Below are 13,210 nucleotides of genomic sequence, written 5' to 3' on the forward strand. Positions count from 1 at the left end.
TATAAAGCTTAATAGGAGTTTCCCATTGTCACGAATATCTGAGAGATATTGAGTGAATCCAGAAAATGATTAGAGTGAAAGGAGAGTAAAGCCAAGATAGAAGAAGAGATTAAAGAAATAATGAAATGCGTTTAAGCTAGATGGACAAATAAAGTAGTGTAACAGGAATGGCTGGAAGTCAAGTCACTTGGTGGGTGTCCGTGAGGTGTGTAGGTATGATGATATGTACAGTATAGGTAGGTAGTATATAGAGTAATGTAGGTATGTTTTATGTTATGAAAATAAGGTAGTGTGTTGTGTATGTGTATTGTGTAAATGTATATGTATGTTGTTTTATATGTTAATAATTTTTTTAAAAAAGGAGTTTCCCATTGTCAGAGGCTTTTTTATTAAATTACGAGTGTCAATCAGTCCTCCACTGCTCACGATGTAAGGGGAGCAGTTTCCCAAAAGCTGCCTTTCAGTGAGTCAGACTATCAAGTCTGCCTAGCTCAGTGCTGCCCACACTGACTGGCAGCAATGGCTCTCCTGGCTCCAGGCAGGGGTCTTGCTCAGCCTTCCCTGCAGATGCTGCCAGGCAAAGCATCTTCTGCATGCAAAGCAGGTGTCCGTGACCCCAGAGCGCTGGCCTCGCCAGTGTGCTGGGCCTGCGGATCTGAGGAAAGGGCTGGGCTCCCTCCCTCGGGGACACTGAGGCTACTTGCCATGGCTACTGTGCCGTCTCGGTCCTTCAGGTGGAGCAGCAGAGAAAGGAGGCTGTAGAGGACTTCCTTCCTCAGGAGAGGCTTGTCTGCTTCTTTGGCCTTCATAACCAGCTGCCCAAACAGGGAGATGGATGCTGCACGGACGGGGCCTCGCTCCTGGGAGGGGGAACACCAAGGCGGAAAAGAGGCACCCAGGTCAGGGCCAGGACAACTGCGCAACACAGGGCGGAGATGCAGGAAGGTGGGTCCGGGGGGGGGCACTGGGTGACAGGTGCTTCTCGCCCCCCAGCTCTTGGGGGCACTGTGCCTTCTCCAGCACTGTTTAACCGGTGGCCACTGGGATCGGGGTGGAGGAGAAATGCATTTTGGCTTGCACCTGAAGCCAAATCAATCAAATCCACACTTTCTAAAGCAATGTGAGAACAGAACCATCCTTTGAAGTTCACATATATTCAAATTATGTGATGCAATTCTCCAACCACTGTTTTCAAAATGCATACTTTGGGCAAAAGTGTGCACAAAAATGAAGATATTAGGGGAAACAACTGTCAGAGCTGCCTCTAGGTCCCAGCTCACAGAGGACCAACGCTAGGCTGTAGTAATGTACAAAAGTCTTTATTGAAGTTCAGTTTCCATTTCAAAGCCACAGCGTGCAGCTCTACGTCTTAAACCCTAGATCGGCGAAGTCCCGTCTGAGTCTCCTCCCCTCTGACACCAGTTTAAGATCCTAGCCCTGCTCCACCTTTTCCGCTGCTCTCTCCTCCTCTGGGTCCTCCTGCCCGCTGGGGCATTGCCCTTTCTGGACTCTTCTGACGCTGAGTCGCTTAGCTCCTCCCCCTGCCTCCGGCGGGCTTTAGGACCCGGTTCCCAATCCTCATTCTCTGCTGTCCCGCGCTCCTGTACATTTGAACTTGCCTCTCGCGCCAACCCAGTGACCTTTCTCCTAACCGTTACACTACTTCTGTCACTGCTTCCCTCTTCCGTGATACTGGCCGGATCTGACCTCCCCTCCGTTGTCCGACTCTCCGTGGTCAGCCCTGCCTCGTCTTCTCTCCCTGGTGGGGAATGCACTGACCCCGATACTTGGGACTCTTCCCCCCCACTCTGCTCTTGTGGGGAAGCTGGTCCTGATTTCCAACTACTGCTCTGGGAGTCCCTGCTGCCCCCTTGCTCCTGGGGCGTTCCCCTTGGGAACCCCCTACCCCTGGCCACTGGCGCCCCCTTCTGTGAATCTTCCGATTCGCTGGAGAGGCTCATGGAATCCCTCGGGCCACTGTCCTCTTCTCCTACGCTCCCCTCGGATTCTTCCCCTTCGCTCTCCATTTCCTCTCTTCCCTTTGCCTCTGCTCCTGAGCCCCTGACAACAACATTTCTCAAAAAGATTTGAACCTGTCCAGGCACTCAGGGGAAAGCGTCTCTGCCTCCAGGCTCCCTTCTCTGCCCTCAACTGGGTGCCTAAGCAGCAGCAAAGGCAGTGGCCAGAGGAGAAGAGGCAGGCCCACCCCCTCCCTGGAGGCCAGGGGCCCTCATGGCTGACGCTGACCCTCGAGGCGCTGGCTGCCTGGCCTTGCGCCTTTGCAAACATCCTCCTTCCCCAAGCGTCCCCCACTCACATCTTCGAAAAAGGAGCGCACATTAAGGGCCAGGTCCATGCAGAGGGGCCCGATCCCCTGGCCGTCCATCTCGTAGATGGCAGTCATGATGTCCTGCAGACCCTGCAGGATGTCTTGTTCGTGGCCACTGAAGACGGAGCCAATCAGGGTGGGCAGCTCCTCACGGAGAACCTTGACCTGGGGGGGGGAGGGAGAGAGGGGGGAGGGGCTCAGCATCTGCCACTCACACCAGCCACATCTGTGAGGGGTGTCAAGCACCCCCTTGCTCAGACAGCCTCCCAACTGCTTCCTCTCCCATCCCAGCTTTGTCCTGACCAGAAGTATTTATTGCCTTGGCAGAGCACCAAGATGTGGGTAGGGAGGAGAGTGGGCGAAGGCAGGGACACCCCCACCCACCAGGGGCTGGGTGAGGCAGGAAGCAAAGGCTTTGAAGGAGCGGAGGAGGTTTTTGGGGGAGTCCTGCTGACTCCTGATCTGAGAGGGTTTTCCTGGCTAAAAACTGAACCCCCCATGCCCCCAGAGTCTGCTGCAGCTGCGCTGGCAAGAGGCTGGCAGGACACTGGCTGTTCCTTCTCCCTGGTGCTTGTTCAGGATCTCCCTTTGGCCCTTTGGCCTGGGGGTTAGGGGCAAAGGGGCTGGAACTGCTTGGCCACCCCCTCTTGGAAGAGGCTACCTCCCCCCTCCCTCCAGGAGGCTGTGTCCCAGAGGGAGCCTCACCTGAGCTGAGCACAAGGGGCCCAAATGGAAGCCCTGTTGTGGGGGGCAGAGCATGAGGCCGCTCTTCAGCTCCTGGGGCCCTCCAAGCTCCAGCTGCTTCCTGGGACCCCCCCTCACCTTTGCCGGCTGGAAGACAAAGCTGCCAAGCCCCTTCAAGCACAGCTCCTTGATGATGGGGTTGGCGGCTGCTGATCCTTCCTCCAGGTGGTCTCGGAGGCTGAACCGGTTCATCATCTTGACAGCAGATGGGCTTTTGAGGAACTGAGAGGCAGGAGGGAAGGCTGAGCGGAAGGACCCCCAAGCCCTGATGGGACCCCCTCCCACAGAGACGCCAAGAGGCAGTCTGAGAGGAGGCGAGAAACGACTCAGTGAAGCCCCCCCCCCCCCGACTTGCCCTGGACTCCAGGGCCGTCCTTGCGAGAAACCCCTTTCCCCAGCCCTCCGCTTGCCCTGGCCACTCAGGGCTTCTGAGGGGTGGGAGGAAGAATCCAGCTGGCAGCTGCCCCTCTGCCCCCCTGGCACCGCCTCACCTCGATGACGAGAGCCAGCGCAGTCATCTTTTTCATCTCGTCCTCCTCGCTGTTGAGGATGAGCGCCGCTTCCCCAAAGATGCCGGGGATCTGGGGGCTGTCGCACTCGGTCATGGCCCTGCTCAGGTGACAAGTGGAGAAGGCAGGATGCCTGGGGAGGGCCAAAGTGGGGAGGAGGAGCAAAGGCAGCGGAGAAGGGGAGCCGGGGAGCCGAGGGGGACCTGCACCCCCCAGGAAGGAGGCCTGGGAAGAGCTGCCTGGCAGGGCTTCCCCTCACCTGGCCATTAGGCGAGTGCCTTGCAAGAAGCGATCCGGGGTGCTCAGCACCATCCATCCCTGCTGGAACTCAATGCAGGCATAGACGGCCCAGTCTCCAGCCACAGAGAAGAGGTTCTTCATGATCTCTACTGAAGTTCTGCAAGGGACCACCAGGAGTCAGATCTCCCCAGAACTCCCCCAAACTCTCCTCCTGCAAGATGCTGCCTTGGGGCTGGCTCTGTGATGAGGCAGAGAGGCAGGTGCCTCAGGCGGCAGGGGCTGAGGGGAGGGGACTGCGAGGGCCACATCGCCTGCCCTGTAGCCGCCATGCTAGCCTTTAGCCCTCAAGGGCGTGGGAGATGCTGTCCTTTCACCAGCACTGGAGTGAGATCCGCCTGCCAATCCAAAGGGCATCTCTATGCGCCTGGGGGGAAGGTACCACCTTGCCCTTCACCTCATGCAGCAAAACGTCTTGAGAGCCAGCTCTGCTGCCCCATTTCTGAGCAGAATGTGGCAGGAAGAGAAAGCCAGAAGCCTCCTCCAGGCACCAGTGAACTGCGGCTCCCAAGTCCAAAGGAAGAGGCTTCTTCCCATTTTTAGGAGACGCTGCATTTAGCAACGACTTGAGAACAGGCAGGTGGACTCAAAGGCCCCTCCTTCCCCGCTTTCCGCACAAAGAGCCCCAACCCACTTGTTGCATCAGCTCTTTCCTGCCTGCTGGAGGGGGCGGCCTCCATGGAGCAGGCAGAAGGACCTCCTGTCATGCTGCACCACACAGGCCCCCCTGCCTGCATCCCCCCTCCAGTTCTTCCTGCTGCAGGGCAGGACCCTCCCTGCCCCCCCCCACAACAGACGCACACCGCTTCCTGCTGGGGACCAGCCTGCCCAACCTTCCCTTACGGATCCTGTCAGGTACCTCTGGAAGCTGAGGGCACTGGTGTTTTCTCTGAGGAGGATTTCCTGCCTGACTTTCAAAGAGTCGGGCAAGTCCAGCTGCATCACATACAGGACCTGCTTGAGCAACGGGATGAACAACTGCAGGTGCATCTCTGCCAAGGCTTTGCGGTATCCTGGGATGTGGAAGGTCTCGTAGATGACATTCATGGCCTGGAGAAGAGGAGCACCAGGCACTTGTCCTCACTGGGCCTCTGCACCCAGCAGCTTATTCTTCTGGAACATGCCATGTCCCCTCAAGGCCATTCACGCCACTGTCGCCTGTCTCCAAGTGCCAGTGCTCACACCCAAGAGAGAGGGAGGGGCCCTCTGCCTAGAGAAGACCAGCTTCCCACCCGCCATCAGTGGGACACAGCCAGGCCAGGCCCCATTACTCACAGCCAGAGACATGGTGGCACTTTCTTCGTTGCTCTCCAGGGGATCCTTGACCTGAAGGTGCTTCAGCAGGAGCTGCAGGACTTGGATAGCCACCTGGGGGCCAGAAGCCATCACTGTCCAGAGCTCGTTGGCGTGCCTGTGAAGTCAGCCCCGCGGAATGCAGGATCAGTCAGTGGCTTCCCCTGGGAGGAGCAGCAGCAGGGAGCAGAGCATGGCTGTGGGGGGCAGCCTAGCCACGGTTACCCAGAGAATCAAGCAGCCTACCTGTTGACAGGTATTGAGAAGGACAGGCAGCTCCGCATCACCTCCTCCATGTGGTAAGGGACCATGAAGGCCAAGGCCCTCAGTACCACCTTCCGGGTCCAGCAGGAGTGCTGGCACTGCTGCAGACACAGGTAGATGGCACCAACGATGTCTTTCACCTGGGAGAAGAGAAGCGCTGAAGGCGGCCCAGCAGAGCTGCCGCCCTGTGAAGTGTGGCCCAAACCCAGGTGCCCCTTGGGCTCTCAGGGGAGGAGTCAGGCCAAGGCTCCTTGTTCTGGCCAGCGCCAGAGATGTTTGGGTCCAAATGCTCTTTGGTTTATGTGAGACCTCAACACACACACTCCATTTTTGGCTTTTGTGTCTCAGTGGGGTTCATCATTTGCAAAGGGAAGGCAGCTCTAGCTCCTCAGTTGGAGTCACTGAGCCAGCAGGGTGGAGCAGAGGCTCCCAGGCTGAGGGACTCTTCTGACCATTAGCTATCTGAAAAGGGGAATCCCCTCACGCAAACCTGCCTGAGCTCTGAGGTTCCAGGGGAGGTCCTTCTGTTGGTCCCACCACCCTCCCTGGCATGCTTGGTGGGGAGGCAGGACCTGGCCTTCGTGGTGGTTGCGGCTCCCAGGCAATTTTAGAACTCCCTCCCTAGAGAAGCCATACTGGCTCCCTCCTTGTTGTGCTTCTGCCAGCAGGTGAAGACCTTCTTGTTCCAACAGGCTTTGGGGGACTGACTGCTTTTAATGAAAGGGCTGGTGCCATGCTGCTTTTATTGTAATTACTTGCATGGTTTTAAAAGACTTTATATATGCATAGAGTTTTACTTCTATCAGTGTTCTGCATTCTGATGACTGATTTTTCTATATTTTTAGCTGTTCTTGGTTTTATCTGCAAGCTGCCTTGAGTCCCATCAGGGGAAAAGGTGGGGTATAAAGAAATCTAGAATGATAGTCATAATCACCCTTTCCACCTTCAGTGCATGGTTCTTCAGAACGGCATTGAGCACTTCCTCTGCAGCCTTCAGCAGCTCAGCGTTGGAGCCTCTCAGATTATCCAGAACGGAGAGCAGGAAGTTTGTCAGCTGAGACGGGAACAGGTGGTCCTCACAGTGCTGCAAAGAGTAAAAGGTAAAATGATGGGCCGGACCCACCAGGAACCCTCCCTGCTCTGGAAGCGTCCTGGGTTCAACCCCAGAAGCATCTCCAGATGAGAGGACCAGGGAGTAGCAAATGAAAGATCGCAGGACAGACCCCAGTGAGCCTGAGGGACCGCAATGCCCAGCCTGGCATAAAGGCAGCCTCTTTGGGGCCTTCTTTCAGGAGCAAACAGCTCATGGTGGACGCCTTTTCCTTGCCACCCTTTGCTCTCATTTTAAACATCCCATAAAAAACGCATAATTGTTCCCTTCTTAAAAGCTTAGATCTACATCCCCTTGGGAAGGCAGTGAGAGGAGTACGGCTGCTCTGCAGGTATGAGGCTGTGTGAGCAGAGGTGGATTTAGGGGAGCACAGCTGCTGGGTGAAGAGCCTTGGGGGTGCTTCAGGAGATTGAAAGGCAAGAAGTGGTGTGGGGAGCCGAATTTTGGTGTCGCACAGGTCCATGACTGGTGGGAGATGCTGGGTGGTTATCCACATGGTCATAGGGACCAAGCAGAACCTTCTTGTTCTGGGAAAATTTTGGCCAAGCTAGAGTATTATTATATCAGAGATCATAGTCCAGAAAATCTGGAGGTGCCTGCCCATCAGCTGCTCCACGTGAACCCCCACCCTGACCCTCACAAGGACAAAACAATGTTTTTTGTTGGCTGCAGGCAAGTGCCAGGCCCCTCTCCCCACATCACCACCAGGGATCCATGCCATTGGGGTGGGGCTGGCATGGGATTCAGTTGGAGCCCATGCACAGAAGCCCAGGGGTCTGGAGCCTGGGGGGGGCACTTGGTGCAGGGCACCTGCAGGGCACCACCTGAACCTCCCTCCTCCCTCCTATAGATCAGAGATCATGTCCAACATTTTTTGTGGTCCTTAATGCTGGCTTTGCACCCCTGCTGTCACCACCATGACCCACTCTCATGGCTCCACAGGGGGTGGCATGGGTTTGTGTGTCTGTGCCCGGTCCCTGCTCTGCTGTGCAGGGGGCAACGCATCCTGAGAGGCCCCCTGCTGCTTTTGCAGAGGCCCCTGATAGTTGCTGCCAACACACACTTTCTAGGGCTGGGGGAATTGTCTGGGTGACACGCAGAGCTGGATTCTGAAACCAGCCGCCATGGCTGAGCTGTCTGTCCCTCTGTGCGCCAGGGGACTTGTCACCATACCATGGCCATGTGCCAGCTGCTCTCTGGAATCAGAAAAGAAAAGCCATCCTCTTCCTGGGACCTCGAGTACCTCCTCACTGACCACCTCATCCTCTTCTGCTTGCTCTTCTTCAGCGCTGTTGAAGGAACAGAGGGAAAAGGAGAAGACTACTCTGGGCAGCAGCGACTTCAGCATTTGCCAGAAGCTGCATATTGAAGATGCCAGGCAGGCACACCCTTGCAGGGAGGGACTTCCACAATTTAGGGGCCGCCACACAGAAGACCCTCTCCCAGGCCAAGCCTCCAGCTTCTGCAGGTGGAGGAACTACCAAGAGGGCTCCCTCCACGCAACATCTCGGAAGGAGGCAGCCTTCCAGGTATTTGGGGCCCGAGTCATTTAGTGCCCTAAACACCAATGTAAATGTGGATTGGACCCAAAGGGTGGTCTTTAAGAAATCAGTCTGACACGGCTGACACCCCCTCGCCCCCTGCAGGTGCGATGGGCAACTGTGGGCTCTGGCTCACTCACTATCTGGGCACAGCAGCAAAGAATCACAGAATTGTAGCATTGGGAGCAATGCCAAGGGCAATCTAGCCCAGTCCCCTGCAATTCAGGAAGCACAGCTAAAAAGATGTGGTGGCGGTGGCAGATCCCCCATGTCTTACCTTGCCGACGCAGCAGGACCTCATAGAGGCAACTGACTCCTTGCACCGCAAAGGAACTGATACGCTGCACCGGATCATTGCACAGAGTAATCAGGACAGCTGTCAGATGAGCCAACTTGCAGAATTCCCCTGAGAACTGATTTACAGAAGGGAAGGGAAGGAGCTGCTGGCAAGGCACCCTCCGGGCTTCAAGGTGGTGCTGCCTGCTGTTGTGCATGGACTGGGATGCCCACTGCGGCGACCCAACCGCCACAGGACACATGTCTGGAAGCAGCTTGAGCAGGATCAATGCCATGCGTGCTCAGGAGAAATGCCAGGGGAGTCTGAGTGTGTCTGCTTGAGGGGAGCATTGACCTCCCCCCTCCACAAACCCATGCAGAGTCCAAAGAGGCCTTCATGGATTCTACCAACGCCCTGAGTCATCATCATCATCATCATCACCATCACCATCACCATCACCATCATCATCTTATTATTACTAATTCAAATTATAAACCACCCTTTATTCAAAGATCCCAGGGCAGTGTACAATATTAAGAACTTAATTTACACAGCATAATAAAAAATAATAATACAGAGCATAATAAAACACAGCATGATAATAAAATAATCATAATAGCACCCACCCACATGTAACAGGCCATAGATTGCTTAATGGTGAAGGCCTGGGTAAAGAGGACATGTAAAGACATCCAATGATGTTGCCAGGTGAGCCTCTCAGGGGGGGAGCATTCCACAGTTGGGGAGCCACCACAGAAAAGTCCGGTCCTGGTCGTGCAAGAGAGCTAACTCTCCTGAACGCCCCTGACAGTGTTGGAGGTTTGTCTGGATGCTGCAGCCACCGCTGTGGAAACATCTTCTGCAATTCCCACTGAAGGGGGGCAGAAGAGTCCTCAGGCCATGCGGGGCTGGAGCAAACAGCCCAGCACCATCCTGGCCCTGTTTTCCTCCCTAGGGAGCCAAGGTTTCCTCTGCCCCTTTCTGCCAGGCGCTGCAATGGGCTCCAGGGGGCACCGTGCCATATGTGGACAAAGGGGGCAATGAGGAAGGGGCTCAGTAGCCCTAGGGCTGTCCCTGCTGGGCTTCTGGCTGGGAGTGCGTGAGGAAGAGAGGCCTATTCTGGGCCCAAGGAGACTTTGCTGATACTCACGTCTGAGTGGAAATGTGTAGCGACGAATTTCAAGAGCTTCATGGCTGTCTCCACAGCATTCTCTCGCACATGGTTGACTTTTGCCTTCATCCAGGGCTCCATGAGCTGGAAGACAAAGGGGAAATTCAGGAAATGTGTCCTGGCTGAAGTCTGGGACTGAAGTTGAGGGTTGCAGACAGCGCTTCTCTTCCATCAGATTTTGCAGAATTAGCAGGACCAATTATTGGGTGTGTGTTTGTTCCTGTTAGCATATTAGCAGTCACCTCTGCATCTTAGAAAACAAATGATTTATGTCACTAAACATGTCTCTGAACACCCCCTGCCCCCTTCAGAGATCTGCTTGGCATCCTGTGATGTGTGGCCTAAGAGGAGAGAGCCTGAGAACTACAAGAGGTGCCAGCACTTGGCAAAGGCACCAGAGCTCCTTCCGCTGCCCCCTCTCTAGCCGCACACCCCCAGCATTGGTGCCCAGGGAGGCGGGCAGGTGAGGGGCTCTGGCACCAGCTCCCATGCTGATGAGCATGCAAAGGATCATGCTGCTTGCCTCACCACCATTGCATTCCTTTGCATTCAGTCATACCTCCATCATGTGCTCCAGCTCACTTGGGCTTCGGTTTTCCAGCAGCAGGGCCTGCAACATCTCTTCAAAGCTGCTGATGGTCTGGAAGTAGAGTCCCTGGAGCAGAAAGAGGCAGCTGCCATTAACCTTGCACAGCCCAACAGAAAAGAGGCATGGGGGCTCTCTCTCTCTCTCTGTGTGTGATCTACCTACCTACCTACCTACCCCTTGCTAAGAGTTTGTGGGGTGCAAGACATCCTAAATCCCTGGATACAATAACAGAATGAGTCAGGCTTGGGCGAGTTAAACTGTTCCAGGCACTGAACCCCTGGATAAAGTGGTTATGTTAACAATACAAGCCAGGCCAAATTGGTCATCGCTTCCTGAGTGTGGGTCATTCAGGAAACAAAGCCTAAAGAGGTAGTTAGCAGGGGACAGAGTTGTGATGTGCTGACAAAGCCTGTGACAACTGTAGGAAGGAGTCAGAGAGCAGGGCTGATTTCTGTTTTGGATCCAAAGCTATTGCGCCTATTGGAGAAGCAAGATCTCTGGAGCTCAGGTTGTGTACATGGGTAAATGAACCATATACCATAAAGATAGAAGGGGAAGAAATGGCGGCAGTAAGAGATTTTACTTTCTTGGTTGGGTTCCATAATCACTGCAGATGGTGACAGCAGTCACAAAATTAAAAGACGCCTGCTTCTTGGTGAAAAAGCAATGATAAACCTAGACAGCTTCTTAAAAAGCAGAGACATCACCTTGCCAACAAAGGTCTGTATAGTTAAAGCTATGGTTGTCCCAGTATGTATGTATGTATCGCCGAAAAACTGATACTTTTGTATTATGGTGCTGGAGGAGACTCTTGAGAGTCCCATGGACTGCATTGGAACTAAGTGGTTTCTAGCTGTGATGGGTTAAAAGAATATGAAAAAATGGGTTTATATAAGTAAAAATCTAAGATTGTAATAATTTAAGAATAAGATCTGGGTAACAAAAAGAGGGAAAGAAATTGTTGAATTAATAATTTGATTTGGAATACAAAAAAGGGTGGTATGAGGAGGTCCGAGAAACAAGTAAATGAAAAATAAGGAGATGGAAAGATTGGTTATTTTTAACAATTTTTGTTGGATATTTTTTCTTTTTTCTGTTTTTTTTTTTTTTACTTTTTGTAATGTAAAATCCTTAATAAAAAATATTATAAAAAAAAGAGAGAGTCTCATGGACTGCAAGAAGATCAAACCAATCCATTCTGAAGGAAATCAGCCCTGAGTGCTCACTGGAAGGACAGATCCTGAAGCTGAGGCTCCAATACTTTGGCTCCTCATGAGAAGATAAGACTCCCTGAAAAAGACCCTGATGCTGGGAAAGATGGGGGGCACAAGAAGATGGGGGTGACAGAGGACGAGATGGTTGGACAGTGTTCTCGAAGCTACCAACATGAGTTTGACCAAACTGCGGGAACCAGTGGAAGACAGGAATGCCTGGTGTGCTCTGGTCCATGGGGTCACAAAGAGTCAGACACGACTAAATGACTAAACAACAACAACAAATCATAAAGACTCCATAGACTTTGCTGTGCCTCATTTCCAAAAGGAAATGCAAGCCTTGTATAAGCCTCAGGACCCTGGAGTCTCACACCAGAGAGATAAAACAGCCTGGCTGACACCCACCCCCCTTGCCACATGGGGTTGGGGCCTGGTCATTATCCCAAGAAGTCATTTCTCTGCCTGGACTAGCCAGAGTAGAGGAGGAAAAGGTAAGGGGCGTCTGGCTGTTGGCTCCTTTCTGCCAGCTCTTTGACTACGGAGGGCGAGAGAGCTGGCACAGGCCTCTCCCCACCCAATAAGCAAACTGCAGCTCCATGCCACCCACAAAGCAGCCATATAGAGACCATTCTGCACAGAGGAGGAGCTTCTCAATTCACTGATGGAGCCTGGAGCAGTTTTGTGTGCTCTGGTGTTGGTGGCGGATGGGTGGGCGTGAGGGTGGAGATGCAGTGGGGCAGCACAGCTCCCCATGTTTCCTGTCCTGCGCCCATGAGGAGCCCTTGATATGAAGATTGATCCAAATGACAAGTTCTAAAATGGCAGCCAAGGTGCTTCCAGGGCCGCATGCAGAGGGTGCTGTCAGAGGGCCCCTTTCCTGTGTGGGGAGAGATCTGCTCCTTCAGCACAAGCACTTTCATCCATTTGGCTGGTGGCCACTGCCAGACAACTACTGACAAGTTTTAAACAGTAAAATGCAGCTAAAAGCAATTGGTACAAAGAGAAAACAAGCCGACCTGTACAAAAACATCACAAAACCACCCCAAGCCAGCACAAGGTCAAAACCCACCAGGGTCAAAAGCCAGGCAGCTCAAGGAGCTGCAATTCCAGCCAAAGAGGCCAGGCAAGGCAGAGCCTGGGGGGCGCACCCCATAAGCACCTGGGGCATGACTGCCAGAAGAGCACCATGCTCAGCCCTGGGAATGCAATGGCAGCAGCCAATGGGAAGTGGAGGCACGCAAACAGACGTGCATAAATTTGCATGCACAGTTGGTTGGGATTTGCCAGATCTCTCATCTGCTCATTGTAAATTCCAGGGCAGTTCTCATCCGGAAACTATGTTGCAATGCAAGTGAGATGGCAAAGGGAAGGGCTCACTTTGACGCTGTCTGCCTGCTCATCTGCCGCAATTTGCCCTTCCAGGAGCTCCAAGGGGGCCAAGCAAAACATGCTTTGGAAGGAAGCACAGAGGAGGCTGGTCTTCTTCTCTGCCTCAAGGGGAGGCTTCAGTTTGCTGAGGAAAAAGAAACACACCTGAGATTAATCTGTGGCAGCAAATGGTGAAATGATGGTTGTGCTCAAGTTGATTGAGTCACATCCTTCGATTCACGTCCATATCAGTCCGACAAAGGCACCTTGGGGCTCCTAAGCACCCTGCAGCTGCAGTCAAGGATGGTAGCAAGGCAGGGAACCCCTCAGCTCTGAGGGCATGTGCCTGGCATGTAGAAGGCTTGATCTCCAGCATCTTCCCTCAGAGGTTGCCAGGGGCCCCTCCCCTCTGCCTGTCTGGGCCAGTCACACAGGCAAGTTCACCAGTCTCTGAGGAGGGACCCACTCAGCACATCCCCCCTTCCACTTTCAGTCAGGGGAGC

The 13,210-nt window shown here is 53.8% G+C and overlaps 1 protein-coding gene across 3 annotated transcripts in view; it reads right to left on the reverse strand.

Moving 5' to 3' along the window:
- The window catches only part of LOC310852048 (maestro heat-like repeat family member 5), a 39,698-nt gene that overhangs the window by 7,235 nt on the left and 19,253 nt on the right, over positions 1 to 13,210 (reverse strand). For 2 of the 3 annotated variants that reach the window (XM_083754759.1, XM_083754757.1), the window contains exons 13-26: positions 12,717 to 12,852; positions 10,096 to 10,191; positions 9,516 to 9,620; positions 8,366 to 8,501; positions 7,721 to 7,836; positions 6,371 to 6,520; positions 5,419 to 5,576; positions 5,155 to 5,290; positions 4,739 to 4,929; positions 3,842 to 3,979; positions 3,565 to 3,682; positions 3,152 to 3,295; positions 2,318 to 2,494; positions 705 to 860 (exon numbers count right to left, since the gene is read on the reverse strand). In XM_083754759.1, the coding sequence (XP_083610885.1) occupies positions 705 to 860; positions 2,318 to 2,494; positions 3,152 to 3,295; positions 3,565 to 3,682; positions 3,842 to 3,979; positions 4,739 to 4,929; positions 5,155 to 5,290; positions 5,419 to 5,576; positions 6,371 to 6,520; positions 7,721 to 7,836; positions 8,366 to 8,501; positions 9,516 to 9,620; positions 10,096 to 10,191; positions 12,717 to 12,852 (1,957 nt within the window). The remainder of the gene's footprint in view (positions 1 to 704; positions 861 to 2,317; positions 2,495 to 3,151; positions 3,296 to 3,564; positions 3,683 to 3,841; positions 3,980 to 4,738; positions 4,930 to 5,154; positions 5,291 to 5,418; positions 5,577 to 6,370; positions 6,521 to 7,720; positions 7,837 to 8,365; positions 8,502 to 9,515; positions 9,621 to 10,095; positions 10,192 to 12,716; positions 12,853 to 13,210) is intronic. The other variant, XM_083754758.1, reaches the window with a different exon arrangement.

The sequence above is a fragment of the Podarcis gaigeae genome, assembly GCF_964106915.1.
Source record: "Podarcis gaigeae genome assembly, chromosome: 9".
NCBI lineage: Eukaryota > Metazoa > Chordata > Lepidosauria > Squamata > Lacertidae > Podarcis > Podarcis gaigeae.